Source organism: Pezoporus flaviventris, unplaced genomic scaffold, assembly GCF_033815535.1.
Source record: "Pezoporus flaviventris isolate CSIRO_AGI_PZ_B2104156 unplaced genomic scaffold, CSIRO_AGI_Pfla_v1 ptg000029l, whole genome shotgun sequence".
NCBI lineage: Eukaryota > Metazoa > Chordata > Aves > Psittaciformes > Psittacidae > Pezoporus > Pezoporus flaviventris.
In genome coordinates, this window is record NW_026892577.1 from 17819604 (window position 1) to 17839309 (window position 19706).

A 19706-nucleotide genomic window follows, 5' to 3' on the forward strand; every position below is an offset into this window, starting at 1 on the left:
TTTGTGCTGTAAAAAAGGTGATGTCTGAGAGGCACGAGGCAGCAAAGGGTGGCAGTATCCAGCCATGATCAGTGCTCTCTGCAGTAAGAGTTGGCTTTCTATTTCTTTGACAAGGCAAGGGAACAAAACAGAGCATCCTGGAGAAACCAAGAGGACAGTATCTGACTTACCATCCACAGACTGCCATCGTACCACAGCAATACCAAAGCAGGGGTATGGGGAGGCATGAAGGTGCAGAGACACAGCAACATGGCATCTTAACAGAGGTTTTTCCTCACTGGTTTATAGCCAATGGAGCACAGAGTGTGCTGGCAGCACACACAGAGCATGGCTGCTGCAGGTTTCAGAGCAGTGCTGGGCTGTGGCACAGGCCATGGAGGCGTGTTGTGTCTTCCCCCCAAACTGCCGTGCACCTTTGCTGCCACCTTTGCTGAGCCTATTCTCCTCTTCCGGCCCTCACAAGCAGGAGTACCTCTGCTCTGGTGGCAGGGGAGCACAGGGGAAACCCAGCTGCAGCCCTCACTGCACTCTCAAGTAGTTTGAGGAAGAATCATAGGATAGGTTGGAAGTGACCTCAGGGATCATCTGATGGAACCTTTCTAGGCAAAGTATGACCTAAATAAGATGTCCCAGCACCCTGTTCAGCCAGATCTTGAAAGTGTCTAACACTGGGGAGTCCACCACCTCCCTGGGCAGATTGTTCCAATGGCTGACTGTTCTCACTGTGAAAAATTCTCCACTAGTGTACAACTGGAATCTCCCCAGGAGTAATCTGTGCCCATCACCTCCATCTTTTCTATGTAACTCCTTGTATAAAGAGAATAGCTGCCTTCTGTGTAGCACACTTTAAATACAGGAACATGGTGATGAGGTCCCCCCTGAGCCTTCTTTTCTTTAGGCTGAACAAACCCAGTTCTCTCAGCCTTTCTTCATAGGGCAGGCTTCCCAGGCCTTTGATCATCTTTGTGTCCCTTCTCTGGACCCTCTCTAGCCCTGTCCACATCTTTTTGTATAGCAGAGACCAAAACTGAACACAGTATTCCAGGTGTGAATTCCATGGCTGATTGCTTAAAGGTTCCCAGTGGCTCCAGGTGCCTGGCAGGGTGGATTTGCTCGAGCAGGGAGTATCCTTGTGATGCTCCCACTAAGGGGTATTTAATGGAAATTGCTGGGGAAAGGAGCTAAGGAACTTCTGCAGCCATTGTTGTCAGCGGGGCCAGAGCTCGGCATTCACCACTGCCCATGGTCACAGGCAGTACAGACTGATGGCCACCAGCTCAGATGGACTGGGGACCCAAGGCAGGGGGGCTCTGCGGTGGCGGCTGTGCAGGGCTTTGGCAAAGGGGTGACTGGTGGTGAGCACTATAAGGTCTAGGCTTGTGTGTGCTGCCCTGTGGCTGTCCTCTTTGTATCTGCCAAACCTGTGGCATGAATTGTTGCAGTGGTTGGGGTTGGGTCTGGCTGGGGATGGCCTTGCAGCCTGTAACTGTCTCTCTTGGTGGTGATGGCCCCTGCATTGCAGGGGAGACGGGGAGACGTGGTGTCCCCCGCGGCCGGCAGCCTTGGTTCATGCAGCCTCAGCTTACATCAAGGTTCTGGTGTCCCTTGGCACGCGATAGTCTGAGACCATGCTTTTATCTTGACCTTGTACATGGGGAATGTGTCTAAGTGCAGACCCAGTGAGGCTGCCCCGGGCGCTGGGATGCCTGTGCCTCCTCTGGTGGCCTTGGCTGAAAGGGAGGGAGCAGTGGCTGAACAGCAAGAGTCCCATTGTGGGACTTCCTCCCTGTTCCTCCACAGCTGGACACCCCACGGCACTCCCAGCGTGGGGCAGAGGCTCTGTGAGTAGGTTATCACCTGTCTGGGGGGAGGTGAAGGTGTGCAGATGCCTGCTCTCCCTGGGCACAGGACTGCACTTAGAGCAGTCTGTCGTTGGGGTGGTGATGGTGACCCACGGGGTGTGTGTGGGGGCAGAGCCCTGCAGGGCTGGGGAATCCCTCCGGTGCTGGTGAGATGGCGGGGTGGGAGCTGGGGCAGCCCTCGGGACTGCAGGGCTGTCACTCCAGCTGTGGCGGACAGACTTTTGCAACTGCAGGTCCAAATCGCCAGCCGTAGCCACGCGGCTGGTGCAAAGCGGGCACCCACAGTGCGCCCTCACTTGCCGCAGTCCCGCGCACCCTGCAGGCCGTCACCCCCAGCAGAATGCAAATGGACAAACTGCACCTCCCTGGGGGTGTGAGCCCCCTGGTCCGGCCGCCCATTTCCCCTGCCCATCCCGCTCCTCCAGAGCCAGCCGTGCCGGGTCCTGAGGGTGCCGGCTGAGGGAGGGGACGTGACTCGTCCCCTCGTAAGAGGCACCGGAATCGGGGGCATCGCCTGAGGTGGGACGGGAAGAAGGGCAGGAGGAGAAGCGGCAGCAAAAGGCGGGGGGGGGGGGGAGGGGGAAGGTTGCAAACAGCCTGGTGTAAAGGGCCCCGTATCACGGTGAGGGGCGGCACGCCCGCAGCCTCGCTAGAGAGAGAGCTCCGCGCTGGCGCTGCGGCGTGGGGAAGCACAGGGAGCCCCAGACGGAGAATGCGCCGGGAGACAGACCCTCTATCCCGACAGACCGCGGCTGCCTGCAGCTCCTTGAGCGCCAGCCCCCCGCCAATAAGCTCTGCTGTGTTTCTTTATAAGGTCCTTTTTGTTACTGCAGCAGTCGGTGAGCCGGTGCCCCTCCCCTTCCCGAGCCCAGCGCAGGTCTGTCAGCTGGCCCGAGTTCCCAGTTGGCACTGGGGAAACTGGTGAGATGATGCCTTTGGGGGCTGTGCCCAGTCTGGGGCCCCGTCGGGTGTATTCGGGGTTTGATGTGGCAGGTTGGGGGTGAGGGTGAGCAGAGGAAGGAGGGCAATGAGGAAAGAGAAGGAGGAGCAGGGAGGGATTGGATAGGAGCCCAGGATGGGGACAGGGCTGGGGCAGAGGACGAAGGGGGTTCCCCACAATCACTGTCATGGCAAAAAAATGGGTCATAAGCCTGGGGGGAATTTTCCCCCAAGCATGTATTTCCATGTCAAGCTCTGAGGGGCAGCAGGAGCTGGGAAAGGGTACACATCAGCTGAAGGATGGGGCAGCAGACCAGGTCCCAGGTCTGACAGGGCTGCCTCCAGGGGCACATCCCATCCCTGCGGGACACAGCCCACATTAATCTCAGGCATTAATTCCAGCCCCTGGGTCAGACTAGAACCCCTTGGCTAGGTTTTGCTCAAGGATCTGAGAGACTCAGGTTTCCTTGTGCTGATCCTATGGCATTTGTGTCTCTGAAGAAGAAGACAGCTCTCTACCCAGCAGGTGAGTAACCAGATTTTAAGGGTCTCCGCTGGCTCCAGAAATTGTTTGCTGGGAATGCAGATTCACCCTTGTCCTCTGCAGGAGCAGTTGTGACCCCCACAAGGGACTGATGGGAAGGGGTGATGGAGGACAGGCAGGCATCTCCAGAGAGGGCTGATGCTGCAGGGGAGGCTCTGGAAGTCTGCAAAGAAAGAGGACCGAGGAGGGGCACAACTGCCCAAAGTTAGGTCCTACCTGGACCTGGCAGCAGGAACGCTGGAGGGTGCTGCTGTGGCTCCATGACTTTAGGATCGAAAAGAGCTGCCAGAAAGCAGGACCAGCCCTGCCTGTGCTTGGAAGCCAGCCTGGTTGACCTTCAAGTGTCCTCTCAGCCCTAACTTCAATTCTGCAAGGAATGAACCAGCCCAGATCTTGTCTGTCATAAATCACAGTCGCTCCGCTGAGACCGAAGGAGGGAGCTGAGTTTATTTAGCTCAGCCAAAGATCCGGTCTGGTACATTCTTAGCAGCAACATTAGGCAGGCTGTGCTTGCTTGGCAGAGGCATTGGGCATCTAGCCATGCATGTGGGGCACTGGGAATCGAGGGCAGACTGCTGCTCTGCCCCATGCATGTGTCCCTCACAGACTCAGACAAAGCTTTCTGCGCTGTCCCTTCATGGTGCAGGATGCAAACCAGCCTCCTGTGGGGAGCAAGCAGCATGTGGATTGTGGTTGGAGGTTGTGAGTTTCCTGCAGCAGGTATCTCACCTGGAAACATGTCAGGCAGGACCTGGACAACACAGGAGCTCAGCTGAGCACCCCCAGCTGAAACGAATGGCCACCCCACCCAGCCTGTGGTCAGGGGCATCTCTCCTCCCCCATTCCTGGGAAGCGGGGTGTTGGTGCAGGAAGGATCCCACTCTGCAGATACCATATGGGAAGGATCCTACCATACAGATATATCCCTGCTGGCAACCAGAAGCTGAAGGTCAGCCCTCTAGGGCAGGCTTTACTGAGCTAGTGCCTTATTGCTGCCCCACATCCAGGAGAGATTTACTCTTGGTTGCTAGCAACCATGGAGAGAACATGGTGCTGAGTGAGCCTGGTTTGTGTTGGCAGGGGGGAGAAGAAGTCAAGGCTCCTGCAGTGACATGCTGCATTGCAGCCAGGGAAGGAAGGTGCTGCGGTGTCTCCTGCTGGGCTCCAGGCACTCAGCCAGTGGAGAAATATTGGGGTGAGACAAAGATCTGGCTCCAGGGAAGGAGCATTTGGCCAACAAGGAACATTTGAGCCCCGGAGGATTGTCTGTGGTGTGGTGGCCACGAGCAGGACCATGGTCTTGCAGCAGCTCCCCAGGGCTGGGAGCACATGTGCCTTGTGCTGAGCTGGGATGGGAGGTGGTCAGTGCAGAGCCTCTGCCCTGGGGCAAGCCCTGAGCTGGATCATGTCCCTACCTTGATGGAAGAGACTCCAGAAGCACCTCACTGCTGCCAATACATGGGCTGGGACCTTGAGCTCCCAAAGAAACACCTCTGAGGTTGCAGGGTACCAGTGCTCCCACTGACATGGAGTGTGGCAATGGCTGTCCAAGGCGGGCAGCGCAGAGAGGAATTAGCTGGTGCTGGGTCTGCTCAGGGATGACTCATCTGAGGCATGCTGAGGATACTCACACAATACCAAATTTGATCTTTATTTCTTAAGTGTGGGCCACTTCTTGAGTTGAAAATGTATCTAATGTAAAAAATATTGTCTCAGTGTTTCTTCAAGCCAAACTGAAATGTCACTTTAGAAAGTACACTAAAAAAAACCCACCCTGAGACATTAGCTCATTGGCAAGAAAATTAACATCACCTCAGTTGCCTTATACAGGGACACATCTCTTTGCTCTGTTCCCCATTTGCTTGAGGATTGGGTTCTTGGTTTTCTCTCCTTAAGCTCCACGTTCTCCAAGCCAGATGGGGCTTTGAGGGGTGACAGATGGGTGCCACGAATGGGGGACTTCCAGCCTACTGAAGCACGAGAGTGGCTTGAGTCTTGGAAGAAAACACGTTTCATGGCATGGCTGGGCAGTGCCTAATCCTGAGAGCAAGGTTATGCTTTGCTGTTGTAAATCCCCAAATCAGTATGAGGACTTGGTGAGGGAGTGAGCAGCAGATCCTGCTAGCAAAGCTGCTTTGACACCCAGGCTGTGATCCCTGCATGCCCATTGCAAGAAGCAAGGCAAGAACTGCAACCACAGGTTGGGAGCCTGCAGGGAGGTACAGATATTTAAGGACAAGAGAGGTTTTGTAAATGGCCTATGCCTGGATGCTCAGCAGTAGCTAGGAAGGCTGAGGACCACAGATTGGGAAGAGAGGTCATGGTGGGAGGCTCAGAGCTCTGTTTGGCCGGGGAGGCTCCAGTGGCCAGCCAAACGAGGTAGGACAGGCCAGGCCTAGTTGGGAGATTTTGGTGATGGTGGTTGAGAAGAATGAAAAGGTGTTCAGAGGGTGACTGAGCAGCTGCTTGCTCTGGAAGTGCAGTCAGAGGATGGGGAGTGGTGGAGCTGTGGCTTTGAGTTTTGTAGCTCAGCCTGCAGCTGGAAAAGCAGCCTTGGAGCTGCTGTGACAGCAGATAGAATTTAGTGAAAAATACAGTCACTACAACGTATGGCTGGCAGGGGCTGGTTGTGGGGATGGGTTTGTCTCTGCTGCTGGGAAGCAGAGAGCCTGTGAGCCCTGTCTTTGGCTGAGAGCACAGTGGCTGCAGCCCTCAAGGAGCCAGATGGTGCTGAGGTGTGTGCCCAGTACTGGCCCCTGGGGTGGCTTTGGCACTGACAGAGAGTGTTGGGCACAGCTGGAGGGCCGTGGGCACCAGATTCCACACCAGCAGCACCTTTGGATGTGGCCACCCTGTTTTGAGAGGAGGAGAAGTTTTAGGCAGGTGGGAAGGATGCCTGCAGTTCAGGGTATGCTGGTGATGCAGGTGGTGATGCTGGAAATGCCTGCCCAGCACAGTTCCACAGAGCAGGTGGACTCAGAGCCGGTTTGCTCCTAGTGACCTTGTGGCAAGCCTCATAGCTGCTCCCACCAGGGTGGCATGGGGTGATGGACAGGCTCTTGGAGAGGGCTGGGGCTAACTGGGCAAGGATCTGCCCCGGGAACCCAACCAGGTCTTACCAGTGTCACTGCCCAGTACTGCCAAGCTCAGCAGTGGTCCAAGCCAAGTACATCTCCCTGGGGATCTGCAGGGTGTCAGAGCTGCTTTCACTAGGGAGGTGTCCATCCTTTGGGTTTGAGCACAGAGGGGCTTCCCTGCTGGATGTGCCAGGAGGGTGGGAGAAAGGTGCCCAGGAGCCCCCTGGGGCAGGGGGCAGCCTGTCAGTGCTGTGTGTGGCTCCCCTGGGAAAAGCAGTGCTGAGCAGCAAGGAGGCTCAGCCTCTGTGCAAGAAGTGGAGCCTCAAGGCGATTGGCCTGGGTAATTGGCTGGGGAGAGCAGGCCTCTTAAAAGTCAATTAGAGACTTTTAAAAATAAATGGGACTGGAACATTGCGAGGGCTGCCAGAAAATTTGGGCGAGGTCAGAGTTACTTAATGTTCGTTGTTGATTAGATTCAACCGGCTTCTTGGTTGGGATAACTTCGGTGGCACTGAGTCAGACTGCTTTGGGGGCTAAGCCAAGAGTGTCTTCTAATGTGGCCATTTAAGGCATGGTGGGCTGAGAGCTGATGGGCAGCCTGAAGAAGACAGTACACCCCTCTGTGAGCTGGGAGGCCGGGGGTGGGGGAGGTTCTTCATCTTTGCCTCAGTTTTCCCTTCTGTGAAGTGCTTTGAAGTCGGAGGGTGAGAAAAGGCAAGTGAAGGAATTATTGTCTTTATCTCGGGTAGAAACTGCACTCAAGAGCAGCACAAGATGTTTGTGCAGGTTAAAAAATTAGTGTGGATGTGCCGGACAGCATGTGACGTGCACAAGTTTGTGCTCCGAGTCTTCACTACGGCTGAGCTTGGCAGAGCCTGAGCCCATACATGCAGTTTCCCAGCCTCAGGGTGGAGGACTTTGGAGTGGTTGTGCTGTCACTCTACTTACGGTTTGGATGTGGGTTTGGAGGCCTTGGTCATCAGTCACTTGAACTGTCCTGTCACCCCACCTCTCCTGCAGCCACATCCCCAAACTTTCCCTTAGTTCCCAGAGCTGACCTGGGGGTGTCTCTAACCAGTGTCTCACCCTGGGCCCCAGCACTGAGTAGCTGCTGGGGGTGAGGAACCTGCATTTCCTGAGAAGCTGGACAAGGAGAGCATCTGCAAACAGGCTAACATGGAGCGTCCCTTCCCATTGCAGCAACCACCCCCTGAAGCAGCTGGTTTTGGACTCAGACTCAGAGATGGACAGCATGGAGCAGCTGGCCCTGGGCAGCACGGACACCCTCTCCAATGGGCACAAGGCTGACCTGGAGGCTGCCAAACGCCTGGCCAAGAGGCTCTACAACCTGGATGGCTTTAAAAAAGCAGATGTGGCCCGCCACTTGGGGAAGAAGTACGTGTGGGTATTCGTAGGGAACATTCCATTCTGCAAGGGGCCCACTTGCACCCACAGTGCACGCACAGCTGCTGCCCTTGTGGTGCACCGGGCTGGCAGAGAATAGCTGGCAGGACCACAAAGCCCACTCTGCACAGGTGCTGGGGCAGGGGAATGGTTAGCAGACGTCTTGTGAGCCCTTCCAGTTCTAGCTTCTCCAGTTTCTTTTACATGCCCAGTATTCCAATTGGATCTGTGGGTGACTTCTCTGCATTTCATGGAAGTCTGGGGTGTCTGTGTCCTCAGCACAGTTTCCACAACCCTTGGGAGCTCTCAGCCTCCTAGAATCCACCCACTGTGTGCCTTTGGTTGTCCCCACATTCTGGTTGATCTCACTCTCACCTCCCTCTTTTCTATTTCAGCAATGAGTTCAGCAGGATGGTGGCAGGGGAATATCTGAAGTTCTTCGTGTTCACGGGGATGAGCCTGGACCAGGCCCTCAGGTCAGAGCTGAGTGCACGTGTGCATGTGTGGTGGCCACCCAAGTGGGTCCCAGCAGAGCATGTCCTCTGCAGCTCTGCACCCATGCAGAGATCTGCAGGAGCAGGCAGACCTCATGGCTCCCACGTGGAGATCCTCTTACCTCTTAAATAGTGGAGGGTGATTCCAAAGTGGTCTCTCAGCCACACAGCCAAGAAAGCATCCCTGGTCTTAATTCAATAGTCAGTGTGGTTGGGTGACAGGCAGGTTCACCTATGCCTGGCTTTCCAGGCCTTGACCCTGGACCTTCCTGATGTAACCCCCACCTCCTTTCCCAGTGTAGTTCCAGTGTAGACCTACAGTCTGATTGTAGGTCTCTGCAGGGTATGGTGCTGTGGGCTTGAGGGGAGTCATGCAGCGCACTGGGCTTCATCCAGTACACACGGGGGTCTGCAAACCAGAAAGCACAGCTCTGCTCCTGCACAGGGTGGGTTGGAGAAGCTGCTGGTGGGTTTCATGTGTCACCAACACTGCTGCTTTTTCAGGTCCTTTCTAAAGGAGCTGGCCTTGATGGGAGAGACACAAGAGCGAGAGCGAGTGCTGGCTCATTTTTCCCAGCGCTATTATGAGTGTAATCCCAATGCCATCTCTTCAGAAGGTAAGAAACTGTGCATGTCTCTGTGTGTGTTTCAAGCAAACCCATGCATTCATCATCTCGGTGAAGGTGCTCAAACTGAAACCAGAGAGCAGGCTGACAGCCTATACTGACACCTTATGAGACATCCCCGACTGGGAGATGTCATTTACCTCAAATGACAGATGCTTTCGATTATAAATAAACAAACCCCAAACCTGCTCCTTTTAGATTATGCATAATTAGGGCTCAACCCATCCTTAATTCTGACCTTGAGCAGATTAGCACAAGAGGCAAGAGAAGGCCCTCCTCACCAAATAGACCCCAGCTCTCAGACCCTCGGCTCAGGCAGTGGCCAGGTGAGAAAACTCAGGTGCCTGGCACTCGGGGTGGCACGGACACCCACTTCGTGCTGTTTCATGTCTTTGCGCCTCTCCTGTGTGTGTTCACGTGCTTTGCTCTGGGCTGGCTCTGGGGCAGGTGAGGTTTGGGCTGCCTGGCTGGCAGGGGGCTGTGCCAGTCCCACCTTGCCGTGCTAGGAGCTCTGCAGGAGTAGCTGCAGCATTGCTGACTGGCTGAAGGGACTGCAGGCTTGGAAGGGAGTTTGTACACTCAGGTTTGGGACCAGCTTTAATTGAGTGGTCTCCTACCTACTCACCCACGTGCTGCCACCACCACACTGACTGCTGTGTGCCTAGGGTGGGAGGAGGGGGCTCTCAGGGCTTTCCTGGGTGCTCAGAGCCCACGTGCCCCGCCTTGGGTGCTGAGGGGCTGGAGCACCGGCTCCAGGTGCTGAGCTGGAGTTCTAATTCCTGCCCTGTCCTTGTGCTGCAGATGGAGCCCACACCCTCACCTGTGCCCTGATGCTACTCAACACAGATCTGCATGGACATGTAAGTTCCCACTGCCAGAAGCCCCATCTGTCCCTGCACTGTCCCTGCACCCACTGCCCTGAACCATAGGTACTGCAGGAAGAGTGAGGATTTGCAAGGACAGAGCCTCCTGAGCAGGAGACATGGGACCCTGGGCCTGTGAGGATTGGTTACCCTTAACATATCTGGGGAGGAGTGAGGCTGGATGAGAGGAGGGGCTGATGACGGAGGGATGGGGCTTCGGAGGAGATGCACTGAGCTGGAAGATGTGGAGGTTGGTTGAGGACAGAAGAATAAAGTGGACAGGGAGAGAAAGCGGGAGTGAGACTCCAAAGCCGGCTGCCATCGCAAGTGGGTAGGCACCCAAATTAGAAAAAGGCTATTTAAAACTCCCTGAGCCAAGGCAAAGCCAGCAGCTTCCCCACCCCTGCAAGCAGCCTCCCTGAGACCTGGCTGGGCCCTCACCCCGCTGCAGGGATAGGGGGTGTGTTCCTGGGCTGTGGGACCTCTTCCAGCCAGCACTGACCCCTGGCCCAAAGGTAACCCCCACGTTTCTCTCCCCGTGGCTCCCCCAGAATATTGGAAAGAGGATGTCCTGCTCCGACTTCATTGGCAACTTGGAGGGACTCAATGGAGGCACTGACTTCCCCAAGGAGCTGCTCAAGGTAAATTCAGTCTCTCTGAGCAAAAGTGAGAGCTTTGGGCAGGATCACGTGGATGGTTACCCGGGGTGCAAATGAATGTGTTCATACTCGTACAGGAATGGTGGTGGTCCCTTTGCCTGCAGTTTTCTTCCTATCTTGCTGAGGAGAACATGGGCTGTCCCATTCCCCCAGGAGGATGCTGGAGCTCCAGCTGGAGTCCTGATTCCCTCACTGACCTTCCTGTGCCTACATCACAGGCAAGGGGGCATGTGTTAGGGTCAGCTTCCTAGGGTTGGTTTCCCCAGCTGCAACAAGCGTCTTTGTGGTGTTGACCCCATGGTACTCAGCCTTTATTGCCTCTCTGGAGCACTGGAGCCCAAAGTTGTGGCCAGGCCCTGGGACTGGAACCACCTCTGTTGGCAGAGGGAATGTGTTTAGTGACAAGGGCAAGGCATGGTGATGGAGCAGGTGGGCTCCTGGTTAAAGCCCTGAAGCCGGGAACTCGCCACACTGGTGTGAATGGGGGATTCCTGCCTTCTCCCTGCCTGGCCCAGTTCTTTGTGGCATTTGGCCAGGGAGTGCAGGCAGCATTCAGCAAGCACCTCCAGCCTTGGACTGCTGTGCTTCTCTGCATAGCCTGTCCTCGAGAGGGTTTTCTGAGCTGCTGTCTCTCCAACTTGGGCCCTGGGAACAGGCGTAGCTCCCATGGGATCTGCTGGGCAGAAACCATGGCTGCTGGTGAAGCACTACAGTTGGCAAATTACTCATTATGTGGAAGATGGGTTCCCACAGGGTGCCGGAGCCATGTCAGGGGGAGAGAGCTGATGGAAAAAAAGCAACAGAGGGTGAGAGGGTGGCAAGCTGAGCTCCCTGTGTGGGTCTATTCCTGGTTGCGTTGCTTGCCCCATCATTATGAGGTTACCAGCAGCTCTCAATAGGGCTGTCTTCCCTCTCAGCCCACACTTTGCCAGTAAAGGGAGTTACTCAGGGAAAAAACCTCCTCTAATTGTAAACCCAACTCCAGAAACAGCTTTAAGCACCCAAAATGGAATAGAAACATCCAAAATGAGGACCCCGAACCCCTGCCCTCTAAAGCTGCTGTGCTCTGGATCATCCAAGCTCTTCAGGCTCCTCGGCATGCCCCCTTTGCAGCCCCCAGCATGCCATGGTCGAGTATTTGCACTTCAGGTACTGCCCCGTCCCTGTTAAACTTCACCCCCCAAAGCACCAGCTGTCTAAAGATGCGAGATCAAATTATCCCATCAGATCCCAGCCAGTGGGAGATAGGCTGGTGAGGAAGTGCCATGAAGCCACAGGCTTTCCCTCATGGGTAGAGACGAAGACCTTTGCTGTGTGTAAGGGAGTGGGGGAGGCTGCAGCGCTGCAGCACAGCCCCACACAGCTGTGCCCGCAGCCCAGCAGCAGGGAGGTTGCTCTGCTAAAAATGGCCTGTTCCCTCTGCAGCTGCGGTGCTTCCCACCGCCGCTTTTCAGCCGCCTCTGTACGGGAGCTGTGCTGGGGAGGGGGGCGAGAGGCAACGTGAGGAACCGTGTGTGGAGCAGGCTGAGCTCCTCACCTGAAACACCACTGTGCTTTAGGAAGACCCTGCTCGTGCAAGGAGGAGCGGGTTCCTGGGGTGGGTGAGATGGGGAAAGTGCTGTTGGCCTGTGCTGGGGAAGGAGCTGGCAAGGAACCATGACTGATGGGGCTGTGCCTCTCCTGGGCAGCCTTTGCCCCTTGGCCAGGCTCAAGCCAGAGAAGACGCTCTCTTCTTTCCACTTGCTGCTTTCAGCTGCTTGGTGCATTGGTCCTTGCCCAGGTTCAGGGGGCAGAGAAATAGGGAAGGCTGTCCTGCTGCCCTCCCTGTGTCAGCCTGGGCTAGCCCCATTACCAGGGTAGGATGCTGCCTCCTCAACAGACCTGGCTGGCAGGCCGTGCCTGGGGACTGAGGCTCCTGTGCAAGCGTGCAGCACAGCTGGCTGGCTAATTTTAGTGCTCCAGGAGCACGCGCATTTCCTAAGGGCAGCAGGGGAGGGGAAGGGCTGGCAGGCTTCACAGGAGCTTCCCAAAGCTTGGGGCAGGACCTAGGTGGCTGCAGGGGACACAAGGCCACCATCCCCTGTGACTCTGGGGACAGCAACAAGAATAGACCCACAGGGAGCCCGGGCATTACCTTCATATCTGGCTGCTGGGAGACCCAAGACAAACACAGCACAATGCCTGAGAGCGAGCGGCAGCTTGAGTCAGACGATAACTTTATCTGCTACTAGATAATAAGTGTAAACAATCCCAGTTTTGTGCAGGAGAAACGAAAACACTCGAAAGCTTGTGCTTTCACAGCTGAGCTCCACGTCCCCCTCACTGGCTGTGCTTTGCTGTGTCCTACACGGCACTCCAGTGAGCTAAGGCAGTGATGCCTTACCAGCGATGCTCCTTCCCTCTGGCTCTGACACCTCCCCTGGAGATTTGTACCCTGCAGGCAGGGCTGCCCGGCTCTCCAGTTCAGGTGTCTTCCCACTGGGGCAGGGAGCTATGCTGGAGATACAAGAACCCATGCCCAAAGATGCCTATGTCTGCAGGCTTGGACCCAAACCCCTGTGGCCATATGAAGGCAGCTGCCCATGCAGTAAGGAAGGAGGCAAAGCAGGATGTCCTGGAGATGGTGATACTTTGATTAGCTCTTGAGATATTGCTCTTCTCTTGTCAGTGTGATTTTAGCCTAGGCCCCCTGGGATTTCACTCACTCTTGTTGGTTGTCTGTTGTATTTGAGGTGTGGATTTGATTTTTACATGATTGATCACTTTATGGAGCCTTAGCTCTTCCCCACCTTCCTTACTGGTTTAGCTTAACCTTGTGCTTTCCTGGCTGGCAGAAATGCAGTATGTCCAAATGAGACCCCATTTCTCCCCAGTGCTGATGAGTGATTGCAGGAGTGAGCCAAATCTGTGCTGTCTTCCAGCCTAGGAGCCCAGAGCATTTCACAGATGTTAATGAATTAAGGCTGACAATGCAGTCGGGTCCCCGGGGGAGGAAGGTAGGATGGGCCCCCACCTTCCAGCTTAGAGGCACAACAGCGGGGCTCAGACGCTCGGAGTGCTGGGTAAGTGAATATAATGTGGGAAGAAAGCCCCAGCTCCCACCTCTGAGCTATAATCATGGAAGCGCTTGCTCAGTCGGATCCCCTGGGCTATGGCTTTTTTGTTTTCCCTCTTTCCCCTAGGAATAATATGCTCCCTGCTCCTGTGGCTCCAGGGGCAGCCCATGTGCCAGGCACCCATGCTCCCTCCCTCACAAGTTTTGCCCCGTGATCACTACACCAAGCAGTTAGGACAGAGTGGAAAATTTCCCCTTCTCCACTGGCCATGTCTCTTACTCAGTCAAGCCTAACTAAATTACGCATCGATCCTCATGCCTTCTGCAAGGATGCCCAGCCTTTTGCTTCTTCACAGTGAGAGCTGCCTGGAGCATCTGTGTCCTGCCCTTAACCAGCTGGGTGTCTCCAGCCACTCATTTTCTAGCCTGAGCAGAAGGGACAGGCAGGAGGGTTAAGTGTGGGATGGGCACTAGAGATTGAAGGTCTGATCATACCTCCACTGGGCCTCTCTCCTACCAGCTCAGCCCTTGGAGGTCCCTGGTGTGGGCTGGGCTGCGGTAGCAGCTCTAAGCCTGCCCAGCTGGCACAGAGTGGAGGTGCTGCCCGGCCTCTGGAGCACAGAAGATGTCACCACGGCTGTCCCCCAGCCCCATGGACCCGGGAGGGTCCATCCCCCTGCTCCCACTCTCCGTGCTGGAGCGGAAGCAGGGCAGGGACGGGCAGCTGGTGCACCGGGGGCAGCTCAGGCACCTCGTGTGGCATCAGCGCCGGGGATGGTGTCGCCCCGGGCGGGATGCTGGCCGCTATCTCCGCCGCTCGGCTCGGCTCTGCCGGGCGCCGCGGGTCGCCATTGGCTGCGGCGGGCGGGGCGGGGCGGGCTCCGCCTCTGTCGGGCAGCAGTCGCCGAGCCCTGCCCGGCCCGGCCCGGCTTCAACAGGCGGCGGTGGTGGCGACGCGGGCCGCGGCAAGCAGGGCAGGGCAGGGCAGGGCCGCCGGGCACCGCCACTTTCCCCGCTGCCGGCGGCAGGATGATCGGCGTCAACAGCATCAATAGCAGCGCGGGGCGCATGCGGTCCCGCTCCATGTGCTCGGTGCGCTACGGGCGCAACTACCGCGGCGTGGAGACCTTTTGCTACGGCTGGCCCCAGCGCTCCCGCACCCTCAAGCCGGTGCTCTACACCGACCTGGTGGTCAGCCGCCTCCAGAGCCGCCGCAAGAAGAAGCCGGTAAGTGGCGGGCCGGGGGAGAGGGGGGCGCCGCGAGGGGATGCGCAGCGCCCTGCGCCCCGGCGGGGACACGGGCGGATGGATGGGCAGACGGACAGACACGCCCGGACAGCCGCCGGCCCGCCCGCTGCACGAGCCTCAGCCCTGGCGTGGATGTAGCGAGCGGCGAGCCCCGTCTCCCTCCCCTGTCCGCTCTCTGCGGACCAGGGTGCCCATCAGCCACCCCTCCGGCCGGGGGTCCAGCCCTGCCATTCCCCCCATATCCCACCCCAAGCATGAGGGTAGCGGGAGCGCGGCGAGACCTGGGTGACATTGCGCCGCTCGCCGTGGTTTGACAGCAGCGCTAGCTGAAAAACATCGCTGCGAAAAGAATCCAGGACAGAGCCGTACCGCTGGGACCAGCCCTCCGGCTTAGCATAAGTGACAAGCTCTGCGGGCTCCCTGCCAAGGGCTGCGCTGAGCCGGGGCAGATCCGCACCCGCTGGGGCGGCGGGGAGAGCCGCAGGCAGGGCGGAGGGGCAGCGCGGCAGCACAGGCTCCCTGCCGAGCGGAGCTGGAGAGGAAGGAGTGGCTGCCTGGACAAAAAAGGGCTTTTTACTGCCAAGTGCTTGCTCGCTGTGAGCCGGTATCCGTTTTGGAGGTGCTATGCTAGTGTGCAATGGTCCTAGGTGGGGAGAAGGAAACAGGCTTTTCTCTGGGCACGTCCTACCTCGGTCGGGTGTCCGTCTCCAGTGTAACAGAGAGAGAAGAGTCATCGCCTGCCCCCCTGTTGCAGGCAGGCTGGGGCAAAGCGGGCAGGGGGATCCCAGCATCGCCTGGGCAGCCCCCGTGGTCCAAACCAGCCCAGTGGGGCCATCAGGGCCATGCCAAGCAGCGATGCTGTCATAGCGCAGTACGGTCTGGGGGCAGCATTAAGTTGTGACGCACTCGGATGGAAACATGCGGTTGGGAGATGCTTGGTTGTTGCTTCCCGCGCTGTGGGGCTGTGCTGGGATGGATGGAGGGATTTACTGCCCCTGGGGTAGTAGTTGGCTGAGCAAGGAATGTTTTAAAAAATGTTTGTGCAGCTTATGATGTTGCTGAGGCAGGGATGGGTAGCCGTCTCCCGCTTTTTGCTGTTGCCTGCAGCAGGGTGGAAAGTGACACAGGACATTGTTCCTGTGACAGCCCATCCTACAGTGAAAAAAGTCTGTCCCCAGGACAGCTCTGCTCAGAGTGCACTCAGGAGCCTCTCTGCAGTGGAGGGGGACATGATGTGCGCAGCAGGGTTGGTGCGTGCCAGGTGATGAGTTGTTCTTGAGAATGGGTTGTGCATGCTGGGCAGCAGAGGTGCAGATGGGGCTGCCAGGGTGAATTAGGGACCTGACACAGGTATGTTCTGTCTGACATACAGCCCTGATCTGACCATGCCATTCATATCTGCGCAGCTGTGGGGGTCTGGGTGCCTGGGGGACCTGACAGAGCTTTGTGACTGGGTGTAGAGAAAGATCTTTTGCTGATGAAAAGTTGGGGAAAGCCAATAATTGAGCTCTCATCTTGAAATGCTGCCAGTCATGGAAAGAGGGAGAATGACTGCAGGGAGGATGCTTGGGGGCTGTGAAGTCTGTCTAGCAGAATGTCACAGAGCCATGGCTGGTTACAGGGCCAACACAGGAGGAAGGGGAACCTTGACCTGCACAGGGCATCTTGCAGTGCTGAGAGCTGGGCACTGTGTTGCTTAATGCAGGAACCAGCAGAATGGAAAAGGGACCTGTCTATCCATAACAGTTTTGATACATAAAAGGTGCACCCCAGAAAGGGTTAAAACTCTCTGTCAGATGCCTAAATTCCTGCCTTAACCCTCCTCTGCTACTTAAGTGCTGGGCTACAGCCCTCCATGCAGCCTGTACCAAGGCTGCATTCAGGCTAGCTTGCTGCCCAGCTCCCCAGACCCAGTTTTGATCTGCTCTGAGCAGAGGGGCTGAAGGGGAATGTCTTCCACCTTCCCACTTGTGCAGGACTGCCATAAGCAGGACTGGTGCTAAGGCTGGAGCATCAGAACCACCTGCCTCTTGCCCAGTGCAGCCCCCCACTCTTCCTGGAAACATTTACTGGAGTAGGATGTTTGCTAGAGGACTCAGGGACGTCCTCTCAGCCTGCTTTTAGGAGGAAGGGCACCAAAGAGAGATGTTGTTGATTCAGTGACAAATCCCACTGGGACAGTATATTCCTAGGTCTCTTCAGTGTTGCGCATGTCTAGGACAGAGCTGGCTGGCTGTCCCGGCATGCTGCAGCAGTGAGCTCATGACCCAGCCATGACAAAAAAAAAAGCAACCCAGCCATACTTGGGTTCAGCCACACTGGCATGAAGCCAGCACCCTACTTCCTCTTGGGTGCTTGCAAGTTCAGAGGTGCCAAGAGGTGCTGTCCTTTTGGCTCAGGGGGAGTGAATCCATGGAGCAAACACAGCCTGGAGAGAGGGACCTGCTGAGGGATGAAACTGGTGACCCTACTCTCTGCTGACGTGGTTGTGTTAGGCTTCAGGAGCCTGCACTGCCTGTGGTTCCCCAGCAGAAACAGTCAGTGCACTGAAGAACCCAGAGTTTAGTGGACTGATGGACAGCGGTACTACCCTGGAATCAGAAAAGCAGGATAGACTTTGTGGCTGAGTCCAACAGCTTTGTTCCTGAGACAGGTGTTGGCTGGGGGTGGCATTTAGCCAAGCAGAGTCTTGGCAGGATATAAGTGTAAACGTAAAGCTCTGCATTGCCCTCTCACAATCCCCTCAGTCCCCCTATTTGCCTCTCGCTGTCCCACTGTACCGGAGCTGAGCAGCCTGTGCTCCCCGTCTCTGAGGTGGGAGTACTTAGCAGCTCCTGCCCACAGTGGGCTTGTGTGATGCTGTCAGGGCTTGCAGCAGGGCAGCTCCAGCCTTTTGAAGCCACAAAGCAGTTCAGCCTTTGAAGTGTTCGCTGGCCATCCCAGGGCCAGGTTTTTGTAGCAAGGTGCTCTGCCGGGCTGTTCTCCGGCACTGTGCCATCCAGAATTATTCTCTGAGCATCTTCTGACATCAGCTCATTCACTTGGTGTTTAGCAGCACCTGCCTGCAAGCCCTATGGTAGGGCTGAGGACCATGGTCCCTTCCAGTGCAGCACCTCACCTTGCCCTCCAAAATCCCTGTTCAGCTGGCTCACATCTCCCTTCCTTGGGGAAAGGGAGCTGATCCCTCTCTGTATCACTACTGAGCCAAGCCACATGTCCTGTTCTGCCTCTCTTTCCGAGGAGCTTTTCTGCTGTTCCCAGTCCCCACTTCTGTGTGCTGGTTTTTCAGCCTTCTTTTTGTGTCTGTTTGTTCTCAGCATCTTTCGGCTGCATTCTTGGCAGTGAGTAAGATCCCTTCTGTTTCCCATGGTGACTCCTTATCATCTACACTGCTCTGAGATGCCTGCTTCTCCCCCTGCTCTGCTCCCAGGTTATGTTCGGCAGGACTCTGGATTGGCTTTTTTTTTTCCTCAGGCTCTTTTCTAGGTCTTTTTGCAGTCCATGCCCCTGCCTGCCCCACTGGCTTCTACCCCCCCCCCCCCCCCCCCCCAGCATTCTGCCCCTCCAGCACCAGGACTGCGTGAATGGGACTGGGGTCTAATCTTCTCTCAGGTGCTGAGGCTGTACCCCTTCTGTAAGCCTCCTGTCTTCCCAGCAGACAACTGAACTCTGCTTCCCACCTGCTAGATCGCGATGATCCCTTTCCTCCTCTGAGGAACAAGAAGAGGAAAGCAAGCTGGTGCTATGCCAGCGTCTCCTGACAGGGAAGTGCAGGAGGAGCTGGTCCCCTCTCCGTCCTGGCCTCTGTGCCTCTTGAGGGAGTGATGGATGTCCCTTCCACAGACACTGCTGTGGCCTGTCTGCTGGACGGCTTCCCCATGCCCCTGCATGCCTCCAGTTGTGCTTTCTCAACCACCAGTAAGATCTCTCAGCAGCCTCTGGTCCAGTGATGGATGTTGACAGCTGCCTGAACAGCCTGTACAAGACTCAATTATTTTCCTCCAAGGATGATGCCTTCCAGATCTCACTCCGAAGCCCTTTGCGAGCGCTGTGTTGAAACCCTCTCCAGAGCCTCCCCAGCTGCAGAGCCTTGCTGAGTGCTTCTGGCTTGTGCCCAGCTCAGACCGGACAAACACTTGGGAGTGGGGCCCTGGAGCATCTCATGTGCGCGGGATTACCTTGTTCCTGTGCTGAGATGCAGGCAGCAGTTCCTGCCTTCATGGTGTTTGGATCCTCAGGGAGGGCAGGGTGCTTGGGGGTACAGGGAAGAGGGTAGGGACAGGCCACAGCCACCCCAAGCAGCAGCCGCCCAGCAGTAGGCAAATACCCATCCTGCCTTGATCAGCCACAAGTTCCTCTGAGGGCCTTATGAAAGACAGCATGCTGGTGTCTCTGCAAGTCCAGGGCCAGTGTCATGCTGAAATCTCCTGAAGCCCAAGTGTGCTCCAATGGGAACATTGCATTGCTGCAGAGCACTGGGTGCTGCCATGAGCTGTCTCTGCCAGCCCAGGACATGTAGCTGATTGCAGGGAGGTTGCTGGCTGTGGTATGTTGTGGCGTGGAGCTACTAGAGGCCCTGGAGCAGCCTGAAGTCCTGCCAAGCACGATGTGGACAGGCACCATCAAAATGCATCCAGAGGGCTTGCTGTCCTGGGGTCCAGGCCTCCTGAAATCTGTGCGTTGGCCAGCCTGGGACACCTTGGACCAAGGAGAAGTGGTTGTCCCAAGGACTGGAGATGTTTGGTATATCTCGCCATCATGCTGATAATGCTGTGCATCCATCACATGCAGGTAGAGAGGGAGGGGAGGAGGGTGGAGACAGCCAGGGCTGTCCCCAGTGCTGTGCCTGGGCTGTGTGTAGGGTTGCAGGTCCTGTGTTGCCCAGGAGAACGTGTAAGCCTATAGCCCTGAAACAAGGTCAGCCGACTTGCCCAG

At 56.5% G+C, this 19706-nt stretch overlaps 1 protein-coding gene across 3 annotated transcripts in view; it reads left to right on the top strand.

Moving 5' to 3' along the window:
* Nucleotides 1–19706, top strand: part of PSD (pleckstrin and Sec7 domain containing) — a 46315-nt gene that overhangs the window by 21286 nt on the left and 5323 nt on the right. For 2 of the 3 annotated variants that reach the window (XM_061459330.1, XM_061459331.1), the window contains 5 exons: nt 7623–7823; nt 8222–8302; nt 8825–8937; nt 9748–9806; nt 10361–10450. In XM_061459330.1, the coding sequence (XP_061315314.1) occupies nt 7623–7823; nt 8222–8302; nt 8825–8937; nt 9748–9806; nt 10361–10450 (544 nt within the window). The remainder of the gene's footprint in view (nt 1–7622; nt 7824–8221; nt 8303–8824; nt 8938–9747; nt 9807–10360; nt 10451–19706) is intronic. The other variant, XM_061459332.1, reaches the window with a different exon arrangement.